This window comes from Protomyctophum parallelum (genome assembly GCF_964188405.1).
Source record: "Protomyctophum parallelum genome assembly, chromosome: 11".
Classification (NCBI taxonomy): Eukaryota; Metazoa; Chordata; class Actinopteri; order Myctophiformes; family Myctophidae; genus Protomyctophum; species Protomyctophum parallelum.
In genome coordinates, this window is record NC_139707.1 from 11,460,773 (window position 1) to 11,483,265 (window position 22,493).

The 22,493-nt window shown below is 45.2% G+C and overlaps 1 protein-coding gene across 1 annotated transcript in view; it reads right to left on the reverse strand.

Annotated features, from left to right (window-relative positions):
• LOC310866758 (kalirin-like) overlaps positions 1-22,493 on the reverse strand; it is a 74,113-nt gene that overhangs the window by 42,561 nt on the left and 9,059 nt on the right. The window contains 18 exon segments of the mRNA XM_083776482.1: positions 1,240-1,341; positions 1,759-1,949; positions 2,038-2,149; positions 2,769-2,861; positions 5,177-5,266; positions 7,205-7,274; positions 8,966-9,075; positions 9,323-9,389; positions 10,162-10,328; positions 11,934-12,104; positions 13,699-13,821; positions 14,466-14,581; positions 15,736-15,853; positions 17,241-17,390; positions 17,708-17,857; positions 18,496-18,564; positions 19,224-19,343; positions 19,619-19,785. Of these exon segments, the coding sequence (XP_083632608.1) occupies positions 1,240-1,341; positions 1,759-1,949; positions 2,038-2,149; positions 2,769-2,861; positions 5,177-5,266; positions 7,205-7,274; positions 8,966-9,075; positions 9,323-9,389; positions 10,162-10,328; positions 11,934-12,104; positions 13,699-13,821; positions 14,466-14,581; positions 15,736-15,853; positions 17,241-17,390; positions 17,708-17,857; positions 18,496-18,564; positions 19,224-19,343; positions 19,619-19,785 (2,186 nt within the window).

Consider the following 22,493-nt stretch of genomic DNA (forward strand, 5'->3'; position numbering starts at 1 on the left):
AACGTGCATGGTCACGACAGTGACAGAGACAGAAAGAACAGGAGGAGGAGATGCAGCTATTTGCAAAACAGCATTTGTCACGGGCTGTGCGCGTCCAAACTCATTCCAATGACGTTGGATGTTATTTAATCAATGCTTCACAGATTCACAGGTTCAGGTTTTCGTTCACTAATCTTGTTGTATATTAAATTAATAAAGACTTTTGTATTAATTGTATACAACTAACAACACACAGTGACAGTTGCTTGCAAGTATGTGCATGCGCGTCACTGCGTGTGTGGACATGACAGCCAGACAAGCGAGGCGAGATGGAAACAGTTTAGGGTAGGCCTACAGCTATTATTTAATTCATGCATGTGTTCGTTCTTTATTTATTTATGATACAACACACCAGTTGGGCTTGCAAGTTGCGTGTGCGCGTCTGTGTGTGTGTGTATGAGAGTGTGTGTGGGGGGGGGGGGTCATGTTTTAAGGTGGAAAATAATCACGGCACTCCATCTTTAAACTGTTTAAATGCCAAAACCGTAATCGTAATCGTAACCGTAACCGTAACCGTAACCGTAGACGTCTTTGCAATGGGTGCCAAGGCCGACAAGACTTTCTTTTTTTATAATGGGAGAATTGGCACTCAGAGCCTAAACTGGTGACCACCAGGTGGCACTGAAGGAGTTATACACAGGTTTAATGTTTGTCTTTAGTTCTATGTTTGTTTTGTAAACAAAATGTACGTCATAATGTGTCATTTACGTCATATTGTATCTTTATTGTTAACACCACGATTGCCCGGGGTTATTTAATCCATTAAATCATAGCGCCCAGCGATTTATAGCAGCGGAGCACATTTAGCGACAGACATTTAGTGACTGGCTGAAGTAGCTTGATGTAGCCAAAACAATCGACAACAACGGGATCGAGGTATGATAAATTCTAACGCGACTATAGCAACGGGACCGCGGTGGGTCGTCTAACACATAATCTTTTCTTAAAATTGGATGGAATGATTTAGATCAAGAGTTATTAACGTTTTAAGATTTTCGATCTCGTCGGCTAAAATGGGGGAGAACATTTTCGATGACATCCCACCGGAAAATAACATTGAATGTTGCGCAACAGACGCTCCCAGCCTGTGCAGCGATGCGATCGGTTTTGATATCAATAATAATTTGAATGGCGTCCCAGGCCTATACTCTAAACCTATCATTCCTGTTGGATGTGTGAGTGAACATAAAGACTCTATACCTTGAGTACCGTCTTGTTGTCCGAGCTGGGGGTTCTCCCTGACCACAGAGCAAACTTACAGGGGTCTCCTTCAATGTGCTCCGTCACCCCCAGGTCTGACGTCTGGAGAGGGAGGGGGACAATGTCCCGTTATTACTACAATATTGTGAGAGTTGAACCCCACAGCACTACAACACTCTCTCTCTCTCTCTCTCTCTCTCAATTTCAAAAGGCTTTATTGGCATGATAAAATATGTTCTACATTGCCAAAGCATACATACAACAAAACAAATGTCAACATTGCGCACACAGAGACAACAACAAACATCTCTCTCTCTCCCCCTCTCTTCCCCCTCTCTCTCTCTCTCTCTCCCCCTCTCTTCCACCTCTCTCTCTCTCTCTCTCCCTCTCTCTTCCCCCCCCTCTCTCTCTCTCTCTTTCTCTATCCCCATCTCCCTCCCTCTCTCCCTGTCTCTCTATGTCTCTCACCCACCAGCAGGGTGGTCTCTCTCTCTCTGTCTCTCTATGTCTCTCTCTCACCAGCAGGGTGGTCTTGTACTGGTACTTGGTCCTGCCGGCAGAGTCTTTGATCTCCTTGCTGAAGACGAGCGACATCTCGAACAGGAAGAGGCGTCGCTCGCGTCCCTTCCTGATCAGAGACTTTGGGTCCCACACCTGGAAGCTGTCCTGTAGCAGCAGCTCCCCCTGGAGGTCAGGGTTCACGTCCAAACCTGGGGGGGGGGGGGGGCAGGTCAGAGGTCAAAACCTGAAGGACGAGAGGTCACAGGATGTGAGTGTGTGTGTGTGCGTGCGTGTTACCTTCCAACAGTGCGACGTGCATGGCATCGTTAGCTCTCTTTGGAACTCCAAGCATGACCTCCAGACCATCCTTGATCTCACCTTTACCCTCCTCACAACACGACAACAACTCCTGGAGAGGAGAGGACAGCCTTATTGTCACAACTTAAAGGCGTAGTGAAATGAAAAATGTGCTTTTAAGTGGTGCGACCACTTCTTTAAGTGACTATGTGGGTGTGTGTGTGGGTGGGTGGGTGGGTGGGTGTGTGTGTGGGTGGGTGGGTGGGTGGGTGGGTGCCTGCCTGCCTGCTTGGCTGGCTGGCTGGGTATGAGCCACCTGTGCGCAACCTAACACACGCACACACACGCACATCTTAACTGTATATATGATGATTTAGAGTGTGCCAGTACAGTGACAGTACAGTACAGTACAGTACAGTAGAGCAGTGTTTCCCAATAGACTCTAACGACCCTCGGCCATTGAAATGTTAATGCTTAGATGCATCCAGAAGACGCTACATTTCGCTCCCTCCAGAAAGACTGGATCGCGCAGAGCGCATATGCACGTAGACAGCAGACACATACAGTCCTACATGTCCCGACCCAAACACTGAGGAGGTAAAGTAAACGTGACGTTGTTGTGATTAAACATAATGTGCCACGAAAAATAGCTGTCCAAAATAGCTGTCCATAGATTCCTGTGGGTCTTGGATAACAGAACATTTACATGATATTCAGTGTGTGTGCATTACCTTCAGCAGTAGCTGGTATTTGGTGATCCTCTGTACAGGTTTGATGAGGTAGGAGGAGATGGAGTTAGCCAGACCATGTCTCTGTTGAATGTCCTGTTGCGCGCACACACACACACACACACACACACACACACACACACACACACACACACACACACACACACACACACACACACACACACACACACACACACACACACACACACACACACACACACACACACACACACACACACACACACACACACACACACACACACACAGATTTCAGAGGGAACACTGAATGCCATGATGAAATGTCACCATCTGCTGGCGAACATTTGAAACACTCCTGATAATATGAGCGGGAAGACCACAACCTTTTTTTGGGCTAGTTCTCAGAGGAGCACCTGCACACTAGTTTGATTTCTATCAGTCTACTTCCAGGACGTAGATAGACATTATTTTGTAGTCTGTGACACCAGAGCTCTGAGGCTTTGCTTCTTGGACATTTTGACGAGTGTCTGCTCAAGGTTCAAGGTTCAGCTTTATTGTCAGCAATACCAGTTACAGAGTCAAAGGCACGTGAACTTCCTTGTGCGTTAAAAACCCATACAACAGCTACAGTCCAGTGTCAGGTAATCTATGTAAAAACTAAGTGCTTAAAACTGCAATCTCTAATTCTGGCTGTAATGCAGCAGAATGAACAATCTCACAATTTCACAATCTCTTATCTATTACACTATCTAACTATTGCACAATCTCTGAACTGAATGCTATATAGAGTCTGGAACTACACCTCCTGAATGCTATCTGGAACTACACCTCCTGAATGCTACATAGTCTGGAACTACATCTCCCAAAATCCCAGTAAGGAAGATGGCATTTTAGTTCACAAAAATATATTTTAAAATATCTTTTCATTTAATTATTATTTTTTGCTAAGCAGCAAGCTATATTTACAACATGCTTATCGGATTTATATTGATATGTGACCTACCGTGAATGTTGAGACAGTCATTGGATTATTAATTATACATTTTCGGTTTTTCTTTCATGTCGTATGAAAGCAGGGAATCACAGCTTCAAATTGACATATTGGATGTTCAGTTTGACCCACCAGTTTTAGAGATATGGCTTACAGAGTAATGTCTTGCAGAAAACAGCGAGTTGAGAAAACAGGCTTGAACAGTTTTTCTCCTCTCCTGAACAGCTAAGTCTTACCACTGTCTCTGTATTAAAAAAGTGTCACAGGCCCAGGCCGTAGCGTAACGGTCTGGGCACCGGACTGGTAATCCAGTCGCAGTGTGCCGCGGGTTCGACTCCCGGACCCGACACGGCCTTTACTGCATGTCATCCCCCCATCTCTCTCCCGTTTCCTGTCAGCCTACTGTCTGTCCCTTCAAAAATCAATAAAAGGCGTAAGCCGCAAAAAAATATCTTAAAAAAAAAAAAAAAAAAGTGTCACATACAGTATATTAGGATAACTGTAAATACAAAACCCAAGTGGGGAGGAGTCTCCACTTCCGCTTTATATTTTACTCATGATCAGAGCTTCCGTTGCTCCAGACTGAATGACGGAAGCATTTGGAAATTACGAGAGGCAACAGTCTGACAACACAAGACTACAGCGGCCTCAGCTCTCGGCATTGGATGCAAAACTGCATCCAGTGCGTTTGCGTTTTGAGGTCCCGGCCGCGTTCTTACATTATAGAATTCAGACAACAGCAGTTATGATTGTTGGGAATTACCATGAGTAGTTTGGCTACAACCCACCCAGAACACAAAGACAGAAAGACCTAGTAGTGTAGAGCGAAAATAGGCTTTAAAGTGGCCACATGTCAGAGTTATGATATAGGCCAGGGGTGGGCAACTAGCGGCCCCCGGTAGGCCACATGCGGCCCCCCACATTCACTTAATGGGGCCCGCATGTTAATATCAGAATAGTGATATAGTATTGATTTCAGCTGTTACAATTCCAAACCCGCTTTAATTACTTCATGACTAGTATCAAATGACTAGTATTCAAATGTTATTGTCTTTTTGTGTCCAATGTAGTTATGTTAACAGTTCATAAAGTTAACATAACTATAACTAAATGCATTTGAAATTCAATAAAAAAAGGTTACTTTTCAGGATTCCAATTAAAAAATAGCAAAAGAATATTCAGGTATTCAATTAAAATATAGCAAAAATAGCTGATCTACAGGCTCAAATCGTGTTGCATTGTGGCGCGTTTTGAGCATGTAGATCATCTATTTTTTTCTACAGTAATATGCTGAGGCCCTCTGGAGTGAGTGTGGAAATATATTGGCCCTCGCCATCGTCAAAGTTTCCCACCCCTGATATAGGCAGTAATAGGTTAGGTGGTTTCCTCCCAACAGCAGAGATATACAATATCGCTCTACAAGACCATACGGTGTTCTCACATCAAAGAAGGTTCCAGCATGTTCCAGGATCAGTTGACTGGAGTCCGGCTTGTTTTTACAGTAGCTCACATACATGTGGAACTTGTCAGCCTGAGAACACACAACATATGGTTTGTGATTAGAACATACATGTTACAAGCATGTTATCAAGCTTGGGCGACGCGCCCTAGTCATGTTATTATTGATATTATTATTAGTAGTAGTAGCATTCTTTGAATCAGTATCATTATTTTGTTATCTTTAGGCCTACTGTAATTATCACTATTACCAATATTATTCACATCTTAGTTCTGCTAGCTAAGCTCAATTGGTAGCTTCTAGGAAGGTGTTGTGAGTGGCGACCCGCAGTGTTGATTTCATTGACGAAAAATGTTCGTCGATAAAAACGACATCAAAACTAAATGAAAACTAAGCCATGATGACTAAAACTAAGAATAAATATACTGTCAATTTCGTCAACAAAATAAATACTAGGCTAAAATGTTAGACGCATTGTGAGCTTGTAGATCTGCTATTTTCAGCAAGTGTAAAATCAGCCATTACGCCGTCATCAAGCTCCGCCAAAATACATTTTAGTCGACAAAATCAACTGTAGATTTAGTCCACTAAAATCGCAACACTTAGTTGACTAAAACTAACACTAAAATATTGCAGCTGACTAAAATATGACTAAAACTAAATAAAGTTTCAGTCCAAAGACTATGACTAAAACTCAAATAGAAATTTGCTGCCAAAAACAACACTGGTATTGCTTTTTTCTTTTGTTTTACCATTATGTTTTTACAATGTATACATCTGCAAATAAACTAAACTAATCTAAACTAAGCCTGAGAACATACAACATAAATGTTATTAGAACATAGTATATATGTTATAAGCCTAAAGAACATTGGATGTATGGGGCTGTCAATCAGAGAGGACCTTTCTGTGTGGATGTATGGGCTGTCAATCAGAGAGGACTTTTCTGTTTGGATGTATGGGGCTGTCAATCAGAGAGGACTTTTCTGTTTGGATGTATGGGCTGTCAATCAGATAGGACTTTTCTGTTTGGATGTATGGGCTGTCAATCAAATAGGACTTTTCTGTTTGGATGTATGGGCTGTCAATCAGATAGGACTTTTCTGTTTGGATGTATGGGGCTGTCAAGGCCAGAAAGTAGTTTTTTGCCACTCAGTAGGCGTTCCCGCATAACTTCCGGGTATGATGATGATGTCAAATGCATACCCTCTATTAGCGAAACCATTCTGAATCAATAAAAAAAAACATCACGTCAATCTAGGGCTGTCCCCGACTAAGGATTTGTATAGTCAACTGATAGATGAATACATTTGCTGTTAGTCGACTAATAGTCGACTGAGCAAAAAAAAAATATATATATATATTATTATTATTTTTTGCCCCAAAGAATTGTATATAAAAATACAATATTTACAAAAATATACAAAAATATTGTATTATTCCACTAGGTCTGTGGGGGACATAAACACATTTGAACATTCTGACTGTTCAAATCTTCTTTTTTAACAACTGAGAGGCTTGTCATTAGCCAGATGTAGCACAGCAGGTGAGATTGAGATTCTGGAGTCTATCAGGCCAGCGCACTGTGCGATTCAAGTCACAGGCAGTGGCACATTGCCACACAGGCAGACACACTCCACATGCACATTGGAGATTTGAACAGTCAGAATGTTCAAATGTGTTTATGTCCCCCACAGACCTAGTGGAATAATACAATATTTTTGTAAATATTGTATTTTTATATACAATGTTTTGGGGCAAAAAAAAAAATATATATATATATATATTTTTTTTTATGAACATCGACTAAGAGGTGGTCAGTCGACTGAGACCCGTTCCGATCGATTAGTCGACTATTCGACTAATCGAGGTCAGCCCTACGTCAATCACCTCAACGGCAGGAGTAGACAATAGGAAATATCGCGTTTACCATGCCACTGGCAGCCAATGAGTTTTAATAACAATAACAGTCAATTAATTAGAAGGAGGCGGAACCTCCGTAGTCCATACCCATGTGACGAAGCAGTGTCCCACGTCCTCTGGTAGCTGCTCATAGTTCACCAACTCCTTCAGGAAGACACTGTAACACAAAATTGTGTTTGTCATGAATTTGTCAGCAGTCGAGTTGTCTTTGTCATGAGGCTTAGGCCTCAATCACACCTATACACAGGGTTGGGAGGGTTACTTTTAAAAAGGAATCCCCTACAGTTACAAGTTACTTGCTAAAAAATGTAGTCAGTAACGTAATCCCGATTACTCCATTTAAAAAGTAACTACAAGTTACTTTCAGTTATTTTTGGATTACTTTTAAGTAAAACTCAATTTAATTAGATAATACAAGTTTTACCATTGATAGACAAGAATGTTGAGCCTATGAAGGACAACTGAAATAAGGTCATTTAATTGTTAAGAATTTGACCTCTGAACAGTTACATTACTGTAGAGTCATTGTGTCAACTTATAACAGATCATAAGAAAAATGCATCTTGACCTACAGAACCATTTTGATTGTTTGATTGACCAACCAACAACTTTGACAACCAACAACTTGACAACCAACAACTCCATCCATGTGTGGTCAAAGTGGCAAATAAAAACTATTTTTGCCATTCCTGGCTGACACTCATTTAGATAGACATGGCATGAGCTTAAAACATTGACTAGACAGTAAAGACTCATTTATATAGTCTACAAAGAACTCAGCCCTATACAATTATATTTATACCACGTAGGCTACTCTTTAAATAAAAAGCCTCATTGTATTTGACCTAAAAGACAAGACTGCGCTACCCATTATTTATCCCCAATCCAATATATCATAATATGCTCTCCTATCTAGTGTCTCTGCAGTGTTGCCTGGTCTGATTATTATAAGCCACATTGGGCTTATTTTTCTGAAGTTGCTTGTAAATAATGGTAGAACGGTTGTGAGCTTGTAGATCGTCTATTTTCAAATAGCCAACATATATAAATATGCACATTGTTTAATGGACGATATTATATAGCTTTGAAGTGCTCGTGTGGCCTTTTATAGTCGCTTTTTTGGGCTTGTTTTCATAGACCTGGTTGCTTATTTCTCTCGCAAATTGGCAACACCGCCCTGACGCAGCAGCAACCTCCACTGTGAGGATTTTACACAGAGTCAGAGAGGTGCGCGCTGCGCTCAACTCCAATCCATTCCGTTTGGTGTTATAATAATTTATAACTTGTTTGTAAAATTAATGAGGGGAAGGGGAGAATGTAATCCTCATGTAACCCCCGTTACAACACCCCCGTTACTGTAATCCAGATTACACATTTTAAAATGTACTCTAAGACGTTACAGTTACGTTTTTTTTTTACTCTGATTACAGTAACGGATTACATGTAATCCGTTACTTCCCAACCCTGCCTATACATCTTGCATACAACAATGTTGCATGCAAGATGTAAGCAAGTTGTAAGTGTCATGGCCGCCCCAATGCATTTCCAATGGAAGTCACATGGTTTGATACAACATTTTTGTTTGATGCGGGGGAGGGGGGCACAACACAGCCATCAAACAAAAATGTTGTATCAAACCATGTGACTTCCATTGGAAATGCATTATGACACTTACAACTTGCATGCACCATTGTTGGAAATTCTTCGTTCTTCCTCGTTCTGCAAGGGGGCGGGGCTGCAACGCTCTATAGAAGTGCATTTACAGCCACAACACCAGAGGGAGCTAGTAACACCAGCGGCCTGGCAGTGTGTGTGTGTGTGTGTGTGTGTGTGCGTGCGCGGTCTCACTTGCTGTGGAAGTCATAAATATCCTGGATGTTTCCAAAGATGATGTTCTCCTTGTTGACGATTCCTGCTGGAGTCTCGTCCACTCCACTGGACATCTCCCACAGGTAGGTCTGGTTCACACACACACACACACACACACACACACACACACACACACACACACACACACACACACACACACACACACACACACACACACACACACACACACACACACACACACACACACACACACACACACACACACACACACACACAATAACCTTGTCTTAACCATCACACTGACTCCTATGTGTTAGTAACTATATAACCTTGTCTTAACAACAATAATAATAATAATAATAATAATAATAATACCTCCAGACATTCGTGGAGATCTCTGACATAGGTCTTCTCTGTCTGCAGCAACTCTGCCATGATGAACCTACACACATGCGCACGCACACACGCACGTACACACACACACATTTACAGATCTTTATATCAAATCAAATAATTAAAATGATCAAATAATATTTATTTCTGAGCGTTACTCCGTCACATGAACTTTGTATTTCTAATAAACAACAAACTGTGACGTGGCCCTGTGTCACATTCCTTTCCTCCTCAGGAGGGTGTCACCTATAGGGCTCTCACTTCTAGTGACTTTTACTCCACTAGTTGTTTAAAACACATTCGTACATTTAAAAACTGTGTACATTTGTTGACTATAATGTAGCATTCCATCTGAACTTGAAGCCTACAAAAACTGAAAAGAACTAGTCAACTAGTACCAACCTAGGTGTCGGGGGCGGGGTCGGCATATACCCTTACTGAGCTGCATTAAAGACACTTGCCTTGTGTCTGACACCTGACTTTGATGGATGTGTTCTGCCCCCCTCCCCCCATCAAACAAAATGTTTGGTCAAACCATATGGGCTTCCATTGGAAATGCATTGGAGCGGCCATTATACACAGACACAAGACAGGTGTCTTGAATGTGTGAACGCAGCCCAGTAAGGGCATATGTCAACCCCACCCGCTCACCTCCGCCCCCCCCCCCCCCCCCCCCCTGGTGCTGCGGCCATCTTGGATCCTAAACACAATACAAACAATTGAAGAGGGATGGGGCCGAGTATTCATTGATTCAGTTCACTAAAGTGAACATCACTAGAACTCTTTCTTTCTTTCCTTCTTTCTTTAGAAAGAAAACTCACTCTTTTTTTCGGGCTGACTTCCTCTTCTCCTCGTTGACCTCATGGTTGGGGTCTCGCAGCTTGACTTCCTGTTCGTCTGTCAGACTGACTTCCTGTTGGTCCGTCAGACTGACTTCCTGTTGGTCCGTCAGACTGGCAGGGATGACGTCTAACTCCAAGTCCTTGTCCTGGACGTGCACGCACACACACACACACACACACACACGCACACACAAACAATTTCTTTACAGTACATATTTATTCTCGGTTCTCGGTTTTCCTGCTGAGCTGTGACGTCATGTGGGTCAACCAATAGAGTGTCGCAGTCCCGCCCTCTCGAGAGACCTGGAAAATAATTCCCGTTCATTTTCCTCATAGCCTTTTCAAAAAGTATTTATTTAAAGACGTTTACGCCGCGGACAAAGCCAACTCTTGTCGTGACAAATCAATAATTACACACCTTTTTTGTTGATTTTCATCTTTGTAATTATTTGTTTGGTCCAAAATATTGTGTTTATTGTCATGATTTGTCACGACTCGAGTTGGCTTCGTACGACACTTTAAAGGTCTTTAAATAAATACTTTTTGAAATGTCTATGGGGAATATGCATTGGGAATTATTTCCTGGGCCTGGCGTCGTCATGAAAGGGGGCGGGACTGCGACGCTCTATAGGAAGACAGAGGGAGCTGTGATGTCATCACGGAGATTAGAGCTACTCAAGCCCACACTGTTTCTCCAGGAACAGTATTTTATAGTTATTGAGGGGAGCTGTCCCCTCTAACGCCTGCTTCTCCAGGATGTATGGATGTATGTAACTAAAGTACGTTTCAAGGTTGGTATAAGAGAGCTCTAGGACTCAGCAGTCAAACCCAGACAGACAGCAGAGAGCTCTAGGACTCAGAGCAGTCGTACCCAGACAGACAGCAGAGAGCTCTAGGACTCAGCAGTCATACCCAGACAGAGAGCTCTAGGACTCAGCAGTCAAACCCAGACAGACAGCAGAGAGCTCTAGGACTCAGCAGTCAAACCCAGACAGACAGCAGAGAGCTCTAGGACTCAGAGCAGCAGTCGTACCCAGACAGAGAGCTCTAGGACTCAGAGCAGCAGTCATACCCAGACAGAGAGCTCTAGGACTCAGAGCAGCAGTCATACCCAGACAGAGCTCTAGGACTCAGAGCAGCAGGCCTACCCAGACAGAGAGCTCTAGGACTCAGAGCAGCAGTCGTACCCAGACAGAGCTCTAGGACTCAGAGCAGCAGTCGTACCCAGACAGAGAGCTCTAGGACTCAGAGCAGCAGTCGTACCCAGACAGAGAGCTCTAGGGCTCAGAGCAGCAGTTGTTCAGAGAATAAAATAGAGTGCATGTTGCGTCCCAAAACGAAGTTTATAGTTAAGTGACGCAATAAAACAACGACCTCTGCCTCCACGGGATGGCACTACTGTACCACTGTACTGTTTTTTATTCTAGTTATTTTTTTTTGCTAGCTTTAGTTATAATAACCATTTCTGCTTCCGTTTTCTACATGAATATAACCACATTAAAACCATATAAAATGAAATTGGAGTTAAATGCTGCAATTTGTAAAAATGTCGTATACAGTATGTCGTTGAAGTGGGCCTCATAAAATGTCCCTGGGACTCATCTAAAAGGCCATCCCTGCACCCCAGGACTCATTACATTGAAAACCTACATGTATTTACATGTATCGCTGGTCGTACCCAGACAGACAGCACTAGTAGTAGTAGTAGTAGTAGTATAGTAGTAGTATTCTACATCGGTACCGTCCCATACCTCAGAGCTGACTCCCAGGGTGTCTCGGTACTGTCCCATCCTCAGGGAGAAGTCTCGGTAGCGTCTGTCCAGCGTGGACGCCCACCTCCTCAGCTCAGACACGTGGACATGTCCCGTCTCCACCAGGCCGTCCGCCAGCTGGATGAGCAGCTTCACCTTGTCTTTGGTTTGCTGCCCTCGCGGTAACACACAATGCAATGCAATTAGCCCATTCTGACCTGAGATCAGATTCTAAAAATGGTCTTCTACATCCTGACGGTTTTCTGAAAAAGCTATGTTTCTATGTCAGTCGTTCTTCGATTTTTCAAAAATAGCAGACCTACAAGCTCGTAGCGCGCCGCGCGCTACCATATCGGTACTTGAAGTGACTTGAGGTGAAGTGGCGCTGCTCACCTTGGCAGACGGCAGTGTTGTTTTTGGCAGCGAATTTTGGTTTTAGTTTTAGTCGTAGTCTTTTGAATTGTTTTCATTTAGTTTTAGTCACATTTTAGTCCCCTGGAATGTGTTAGTGTTAGTCTAGTTATAGTCGACTAAATGTCATCATGCGATTTTAGTCGACTAAATCTACGGTTGATTTAGTCGACTAAAATGTATTTTGGTGGGCCTTGATGCCGTCATAATGGTTGATTTTACGCTTGCTGAAAATAGCCGATCTATCAGGTTATGTGGTTTATATCAGTGTCGCTTCCATGTTAGCATAGGACTATGCAACTTTTTATTTTTATTTTATTTGATGCTGCCACAATATTTTGTGTATGGTGCTCACAACAGTTATATATGTACATGTTATTTCTTTGATATGTTCCGTATGGGTGTGTCACATATACTGTCATTTTGTTTGATTTACTGTATACCCTGAATCTTGAATAAACAAAACAGTGAAAAAAAGAAAATAGCCGATCTACAAGCTCACAACGTGTCGCATTGCGACGCGTTGTGAGCTTGTAGATCTGCTATATTCAGCATGCAAACAAGTGTAAAATGACATATACTGGATCTCTTGTCCACTAGTCACTTCCTATAACATTTTACTTTTGTTTTTAATTTCTTCTTTGTCGTATGGTTTTAGTCATTGTAGTTCAGTTTTTATTTTGTTTCCATTTAGTTTTCGTCAGTGAAAAAAGGTAGTCGACCTTTCGTCATAGTTTTAGTCGACAAAAACAACACTAGCAGACAGACGGGGTGAAGAGGTGCTACTCACCTTGGCAGACAGACAGTGTGAAGAGGTGCTACTCACCTTGGCAGACAGGGTGAAGAGGTGCTACTCACCTTGGCAGACAGGGTGAAGATGTGCTACTCACCTTGGCAGACAGGGTGAAGAGGTGCTACTCACCTTGGCAGACAGGGTGAAGAGGTGCTACTCACCTTGGCAGACAGGGTGAAGATGTGCTACTCACCTTGGCAGACAGGGTGAAGAGGTGCTACTCACCTTGGCAGACAGACAGGGTGAAGAGGTGCTACTCACCTTGGCAGACAGACAGGGTGAAGAGGTGCTACTCACCTTGGCAGACAGACAGGGTGAAGAGGTGCTACTCACCTTGGCAGACAGGGTGAAGAGGTGCTACTCACCTTGGCAGACAGGGTGAAGAGGTGCTACTCACCTTGGCAGACAGGGTGAAGAGGTGCTACTCACCTTGGCAGACAGGGTGAAGAGGTGCTACTCACCTTGGCAGACAGGGTGAAGAGGTGCTACTCACCTTGGCAGACAGACAGGGTGAAGAGGTGCTACTCACCTTGGCAGACAGGGTGAAGAGGTGCTACTCACCTTGGCAGACAGGGTGAAGTGATGGTACTCGTTGAGCAGGTCCTGGGTTTGGTGACGGTCGTCTGTCGCGGCGCTGTGATTGGCTAAGAACAGCTCGCCAGTGTCCTGGATCCAATCCAGGGCCTGGACACACACACAGGCACACGCACACACACACACACACACACACAGGCACGCGCACACACACACACACACACACAGTGAAGCAGCTTTCTGCCTCTACGGGCCGACGGCGTGGAACAAACTCCCACTATATTTACCTTCGACAGGCAACCCTCTGTAGACATTGTTAACGCACAGCTCAAGACCTATATCTCTTCACTCTTGCGTTCATTTATTTTTAAATACAGTATGTGTTCTTATTCATATAAAAAGGCAGTGGAAGGTGACTGCCTTTTGTGCTTTTATTTTAAATCTTGTTTTATGTTCTTTGCTTTCCTGTTTTCATTCCTCTCGCTGAATTTAGATCATGAAAGGTGATCTATAAATTAGGTTTATTACCAGTAAGACGCCCTGAGGGCGAGGTCGCGTGCACGCATCCGCCTGGGTGACAGCGGACTGCTGGGGGAGAGCTGGCGCTTTGGCAATGGGGGGGTCAGATCAACATATGGAATGAATTCTGTACTGGCCATAATATATGGAGTGTGTCTTGAGTGAGTGTACAGGGTTTGATGAGGTCAGATCAACATATGGAATGTCAGAACCGGTCAGCTCCATATATGGAGATCTAAGGGTGGCAGACGGGGGGCAGTGTGTTTAACCCATACCTGTCTGGTGGATCTCTCAAACAGAACGTATTGTTGACACTGGTCCAGGCGTCGCTTCTTCAACGTCCAGAAGTGAAGAACTCTGTTCTCCCTCTGAAGCAACTCATTCAAGATGGCTGCCGGACAGAGACAGACAGAGAAAATTATGCAGTGTAATATTATATATAAATATTATATTTCCACATAGAACGTGCACGCACACACACACACGCACGTCTTCAGAAAGAAATGCGAAAGAGGCTGCAGTTCTAAATGCAACGAGGTGTTTTTTTCACACAGTTTGGAAAACAGAAGGGTGAAGACTGAAGAGTCTGGGACGTGTGGAGTGTTGTCCAGGGTGTTTTAGGGAAGGGAGACAAATCTAGGACGTGTAGAGCGTTGTCCAGGGTGTTTTAGAGAAGGGAGAAGAGTCTGGGACGTGTGGAGCGTTGTCCAGGGTGTTTTAGAGAAGGGAGAAGAGTCTGGGACGTGTGGAGCGTTGTCCAGGGTGTTTTAGGGAAGGGAGACTAATCTAGGACGTGTAGAGCGCTGTCCAGGGTGTTTTAGAGAAGGCAGAAGAGTCTGGGACATGTGGAGCGTTGTCCAGGGTGTTTTAGAGAAGGGAGAAGAGTCTGGGATGTGTGGAGCGTTGTCCAGGGTGTTTTAGAGAAGGGAGAAGAGTCTGGGATGTGTGGAGCGTTGTCCAGGGTGTTTTAGAGAAGGCAGAAGAGTCTAGGACGTGTGGAGCGTTGTCCATGGTGTTTTAGAGAAGGGAGAAGAGTCTGGGATGTGTGGAGCGTTGTCCAGGGTGTTTTAGAGAAGGGAGAAGAGTCTGGGATGTGTGGAGCCTTGTCCAGGGTGTTTTAGAGAAGGGAGAAGAGTCTAGGACGTGTGGAGCGTCTTGTCTGTTTTGTAAAAATCACACCTGTGTGAAGTGAGGGGCGCTCTTATCATCTTACAACATCGAGGAGCCAATAAGAGACCACTATTTTTACCCTCACATTCATACCCAACCGACTCGATGGCATTGCACCAATCACAGTACCTTTTACTCATGAAGATACTAGCAATAGCCAATAAGGGCACATTATCGTATCATTATGTTTCCTGACAATACAACAACTCAAACTTAATACATACAGGTAGGTATGTTTTACGTGTAACCTATTAATCTAACTCTAATATATTAAAGTCTAACTCATGTTGATATGATTAGATGATGCAAAACAAATGTTCTCTTCATTGTCAATGGCCTTTTTAAAAACAAATTTTGAACTAAACACAAACTGACCTTTGACCTGTGTTTCGGGTCCCCGGGCGTGGCCGGGCGTGGCTCCCGGGATGGTGACGTTGTTCCTGTGGATGTACTTCAGGAACACCTCTGCGTTGCGTCGGGCCAGCGTACACGCCTGAAACAACAAGACAATAACTACCTCATGTCTGGCCAGCGTACACGCCTGAAACAACAAGACAATAACTACCTCATGTCTGGCCAGAGTACACGCCTGAAACAACAAGACAAAATAACTACCTTACGTCTGGCCAGAGTACACGCCTGAAACAACAAGACAAAATAACTACCTCATGTCGGGCCAGAGTACACGCCTGAAACAACAAGACAATAACTACCTCATGTCTGGCCAGCGTACACGCCTGAAACAACAAGACAATAACTACCTCATGTCTGGCCAGAGTACACGCCTGAAACAACAAGACAATAACTACCTCATGTCTGGCCAGCGTACACGCCTGAAACAACAAGACAATAACTACCTCATGTCGGGCCAGAGTACACGCCTGAAATAACAAGACAAAATAACTACCTCATGTCTGGCCAGAGTACACGCCTGAAACAACAAGACAATAACTACCTCATGTCGGGCCAGCGTACACGCCTGAAATAACAAGACAAAATAACTACCTCATGTCTGGCCAGAGTACACGCCTGAAACAACAAGACAATAACTACCTCATGTCTGGCCAGAGTACACGCCTGAAATAACAAGACAAAATAACTACCTTACGTCTGGCCAGAGTACACACCTGAAATAACAAGACAAAATAACTACCTTACTTCTGGCCAGAGTACACACCTGAAACAACAAGACAAAATAACTACCTTACGTCTGGCCAGAGTACACACCTGAAACAACAAGACAAAATAACTACCTTACGTCTGGCCAGAGTACACACCTGAAATAACAAGACAAAATAACTACCTTATGTCTGGCCAGAGTACACACCTGAAATAACAAGACAAAATAACTACCTTATGTCTGGCCAGAGTACACACCTGAAATAACAAGACAAATAACTACCTTACGTCCACGCCTGAAACGAGACAAATAACTATCTTAAGTCTGGCCAGAGTACACGCCTGAAACAAGACAAAATAACTACCTTACGTCCACGCCTGGAACGAGACAAATAACTATCTTACGTCTGGCCAGAGTACACGCCTGAAATAACAAGACAAAATAACTACCTTATGGCCTGGGCCGGCTTAGCGGTGGATTCAGTGTGTCGAGGGTTCGAGTCCCGATCACCACAAACTTTACTTTGTGTCTTCCCCCACCCCCCATCTCTATCCCCGTTTCCTGTCAACCTACTGTAAATCTATCAATAAAGGCAAAAAGCCCCCCAAAATAATACTAATACTAATATGAAGAAGAAATAAAAAAGTAAAAAAATGAATTGTGACATAAAAACATGAATCGTTTTTTTATTTGCCCACCCCTAATGTGTGCGCGTGTGTGCTTGCGGGCGTGCGTGCGTGTGCGTGCGTGTGTGCGTGACCTTGAGGAAGGCCTCCTTCTGTTCCAGGTGTTTGCTGATCAGAGGTAAAACGTGGTCCGACTCCGCTCCGCTTCCCAGTTTATCCTGAGCTCCACACCAGTCCTCATCCCGACGGTACTCCTGCTCCAGGCTTTCCAACACACTGCACACCTGGGAGGCACACACACACACACACACACACACACACACACACACACACACACACACACACACACACACACACACACACACACACAGTAAGAAATAATGAGACATACGGTATGTATCACCCAGCCATGTCTCTCTATCAGTGACAGTTCATTGTTTAAATGGTAAATGGTGCATTTGTAGAACACTTATCCAAAGCGCTTTACATACCACAGATTGTGCATTACATTCACCCATTCACAAACGCACATTCATACACCGATGGCGGAGGAGGTTTTCTCCAATTTTGGCATTTATCCTAATTGATACAGCTTCAGTACCTGCTCAGAGGTCTTATAGAAGGCCACAGAGGCGTTGACCAGCTTCAGTCGATCCTCCATCTTCAACATGAGCTGCTGCCAGTGCACGGACACCTTCTCCGCACACATCCTGATGGCCTCTGGGTCGTAGTGCCCCGCTTGAAGCAACACCTGCACACACACACACACACACACACACACACACACACACACGCATGCACATGCGCACACACAGTGTACATGCATGACTTACAGTAGGAATGGCCTAAGGTTGGGACCAAATATCTTTAATAGAATGGCGTCTACGTTTGTCAGATATAGACGAACGTCGCGGGGCTCCGAAATGAGTTAACAGCACAGGCATGCAGACTTAGGAGCCAGTCGGGAGCCAGCGTAGGTGGTTCGGGCGATCTGGTTAGGATGCCTCTCGGGCGTCTCCCTATAGGGAGGTCCTCGAGGCACGTCCCACTGGGAGGAGACCCCGGGGCAGACCAAGGCACAGTTGGAGGACTCACTGGCCTTGGAACGCCTCTGGATCCCCCAGGAGGAAGTCACTAATGTTGCTCTGGAGAGGGAAGTCTGGAGCTCTCTGGTGGAGCTCTTTCCCCCGCAACCCGACTACAGACAAGCAGTTAAAGATGGATGGATGGCATGCAGAGTGCAGACTAGAGCTAGCAACCGCTAGCATTTCTATATCCACAAACAGTGTTTTGTCGTGTTACGGTACGCGTCGTTGCCACTGTGGGCACGTCACTGGCAGCGAAAACATGTCATGTCATTGTTCTCATGTCATGTGATCAGTGACTCACCTCTGCTTTCTGTTGCACCTGAAGAGCACTTTGATGAGTCTTCTGGAGAGAATTAGCATGAAATAATGACTGAGGAGAGGAGAGGAGAGGAGAGGAGAGGAGAGGAGAGGAGAGGAGAGGAGAGGAGAGGAGAGGAGAGGAGAGGAGAGGAGAGGAGAGGAGAGGAGAGGAGAGGAGAGGAGAGGAGGAATTATCACTCATAAGTCACTGATAATAGAGAATGAATAGACTATCATCTTATATTTACAATTTACAATGTAGGCAATTAGCAGACGACTTCCAGTGAGACAAAACATGGTAATGCATCATACAGTGGAATATCTATCATGAAACTATGCATATATACTATATAGTGCTATGTTTACATAAAATGCTATCTAAGTTACATAAGTTGAGTCTTTGCATACGCCTGTAAGGTCGTCGGGGCCAGTGCTACAGAAAGTGCTACTAAGATGGAGTCTGAAGAGGTGGGTTTTCAGACTACGGTGGATATGAACAACGAGTCGACATGTGTGTGTGTGTGTGTGTGCAATTGTGCATACCTAGAAGTAGTGGCTCGCAACTCACTTTAAGATGCTCCAAACTTTTATTCAGCGCCAGCCAGGCGAAACATCGTATTTTGTCTGCCTGTCTGTCGCTGAAGGAGGATGTGCGTTACATATCTTACTCAGAATGCGTGCGTGCGTGCGTGCGTGCGTGCGTGCGTGCGTGCGTGCGTGCGTGCGTACCTCTATGGCCATCTGGAACTGCTCGTGCTCCCTCTGTAGCTGCTCAGCCTCGGACAGAGAGCTAGCATTCACCATGCTAGCATTTAGCATGGACTCACCATTACGAATCCACCCTAACACCTATGGAGGAGAGGAGAGGAGAGGAGAGGAGAGGAGAGGAGAGGAGAGGAGAGGAGAGGAGAGGAGAGGAGAGGAGAGGAGAGGAGAGGAGAGGAGAGGAGAGGAAAACGCTATGATGTTATTTCAGTGGAGTAAAACTAGACAAACTAAAACGTGTGACTAAAAAAACACAACCTAAACTAAATTAGACATTCTAATTTAGACTAAATTAGTCAAGACATTGACTTTAAAACGTCCCCACGACCTGTTGTTGCCACACGGGCGCATTCCTATACCTGTTTGACCTCGGCCTGTAGGTGGCGTAGCTGCGCACACTGCTCCAGCCGCCGGTGCGTGTTCTCGGCGCTCTGCTCCACCGCCTGCTGCTTCTCATGGAGGAACTCCAGCAGGTCCTGGACCTGAGAGGCCAAGTCCACGTCCTTCTCTCCGGACAGCTCGATGCCTGGGAGGAGGTTCAAACCATAGCCATATAAACGTACTGTAGACACCCTTTCCGCGGCTCTGGAGTGAATGTGCTGAAGGGAAGGGCAAAACATTCCCCAGATTTCTTTGCGAAGCCCCGGCGGAAGCATGAGCGTTGACGAGGAATTTCCATCAGCTAGACTCATTTGAAGATCATTCGAATACATTTAAATTAGTCTATACAGACCGAGCTTTGAAGCTCGGAGCCATGCTGTGAGTAACAGAGTCCTTTTCACCTGTTCCCCCCCCCCCCCTTCCCCTCTCACCTCACTCCTTCTCATCCTGTCCCTCCCCCCCCCCTTCCCCTCTCACCTCCCACCCCCCATCTTCCTGTATCTGCAAGCAAATGGTCAATTCATCGATTCTGTGTTCTGCCTCTGGGTCCACCTTGTGGGTGGGACTAAACTGCCATATAAACTGTAACTCTGTGCTTGTATGGTTATGCTTGCCTGGGAGACCTGCCTGCGTGCTGCAGCATCCGTGTACTGCTGTGCACGTTAAATAAAGATCAACAAAGGGACCTTGCTTTCCTCCTGATTCCTCTTGACAGACCTTCAAGCCTGGTGATTCCTCACGCGTTTAGAGTGTGTAAAACTGCCATTTCAATTGGTGTCAGAAGTGGGATCCTGTGTCGTTGAGCTCCGGAAGATCAAGCCACAACTGACGTCAACGAACCGCTCCAAAAAGGACAGAAGAATCATGGCTGCATCAATGGAGTTCAACGCCTGGATTTAAAAAAAAACCCTGTGGCTACACTAAAAAAACGGTGAGAATCTTCCAAATTTCAGACAATTGAAGAGCTAATTATAAATTCTAAGACCATATTTTGCCAACCTATCTATTGTAATAGTCAAGTATGCTTGATTCAAAATACAGCAGCAAGCCTAGCCTAAGAAAAGAGACCTTGCATTAAGCCAAGTTTGCAAACGCAAAGACACCTTGTTAACCTTGTTGAAAACAACATAAAGAAAACATAAAGATACAGCGTTTTGCATTAAGTCCAGTAAAGAAAGAGAAGTAAGTTTGTAAACACAAAGACACCTTGTTATACTGAGAATAGCATAAGAACCTTGTTGTAAACAACATAAAGACATCTTGTTACTCTCAGATAAGACATAAAGATACCGTGTTTAGACCAAGTAAAGTTTGTAGCACAAAGATTACCGTGTTACATAGATAGTCAGTATGGGAAATAAAAAAAGTGCGCCAGTGGCAGAAGACAAAGAAAGATGGTCTCCTCTCATGAGCGGGATGGTTGCAAAATATGGTCCAGAAGCATTAGACTACCTTGATGAGTGGAAACAGATGGGGTTCCCAGAACAAGGCTCTTTAAGTATAAAAAAATTGCTTGACTTAGACCGACTACTAAGAGAAGCTGAGAAGAAAATGAGAAAGAAAAAGTCAGTTAAAACGCACAAACTTGACAGATGTGACCGCCACAGGAAAGTATTGTCAATGTGGATGGAGGAAGCACAATTTAGACAACGGGAGAGTCATATGAGGGAACTTCCAAACATAGATTCTTTGAGGGAAGAGAGCGGGCCACTGGCTCCTCAGAATTCTCCTTTGTCTCCTCCACAGCAGACCCTGGACCTGGGCTGCCTGGGCTCCATGCGGGCCGGTCAATCTGCCATCCAGCTACAACGGACGGCTGTGGCTCTTGCTGCGGGCCTGCAACCCTCTACTCCAGCAGCGGTCCTGATATCCGCTGCGCTCAGCCTATTGAAAACTGTTGCTGCAGACCTACAGCCCTCTACTCCAACGGCAATATTGGTGTCCACTGCGATCAGCCTTCTGGAGACTGTTGCTACGGGCCTACAGCCCTCGACTCCAACGCCAATCCTGGTGTCCGCTGTGCTCAGCCTTCTGGAGACTGTTGCTGCAGGCCTGCAGCAGTCTACTCCAGCGGTAATCCTGATATCCGCTGCACTGGGCCTATTGAAAGAGGCTCGACACAAGGAAGGCTCCGCTCGGTCCAATGACACTGCTAAGAGCCGACGTCCATCCTGCACTGGCATCCCTGGCCCAGAGCTGGCCAACAGTGACGATGCGGACACGACACGGAAACCACAGACCTTGCTTCCATCTGTGCATCCGTCCACCCCTGGCAGCCATGGGGGGACAGGGCCCCATCGCAGCAGTGTCATCATCACCCAGGGCAGCACACCGCCACATGAGCAGGGAAGAAGAGGGCCTGGGACAGCGAGACGCGCACAGGGTGCATCAGAACAGCCCATGGCGGAGAAACCTGTGGGTGATGCAGTGGCATGGGGAGCCGATGACATCCAGCCAGCTACGTACGTAGAGGAGACGGTGCCTGTGGGAGCCGGGAGTGCCTGGGAGAACCACGCGGACGGTCCACAGCCTTCAACCAAGAGGGAATCGTCGGACATCGAGGTGGGGAGAACAGAACCAGCAGGAGCAGAGCAGCCCGGGACCGGAGACAAGCCAGCGACAGACGTCGAGGGCAAGGGGACATCTCCTGTGCACAGCGCAGGAGGGCTGCTGACTACAAGGGCGGAGGCGGCAGGCGGCTGTCTAGAGACGGAGGCCCTGGATGGGCTGCTGACTACAGAGGCGGCAGGCGGCTGTCTAGAGACGGAGGCCCTGGAGCCTACCTACACGACCCTAATCGTCAAACCAGCGACGGACGTCGAGGGTGTGGCCAAGAATCTACTCGTTCAACAG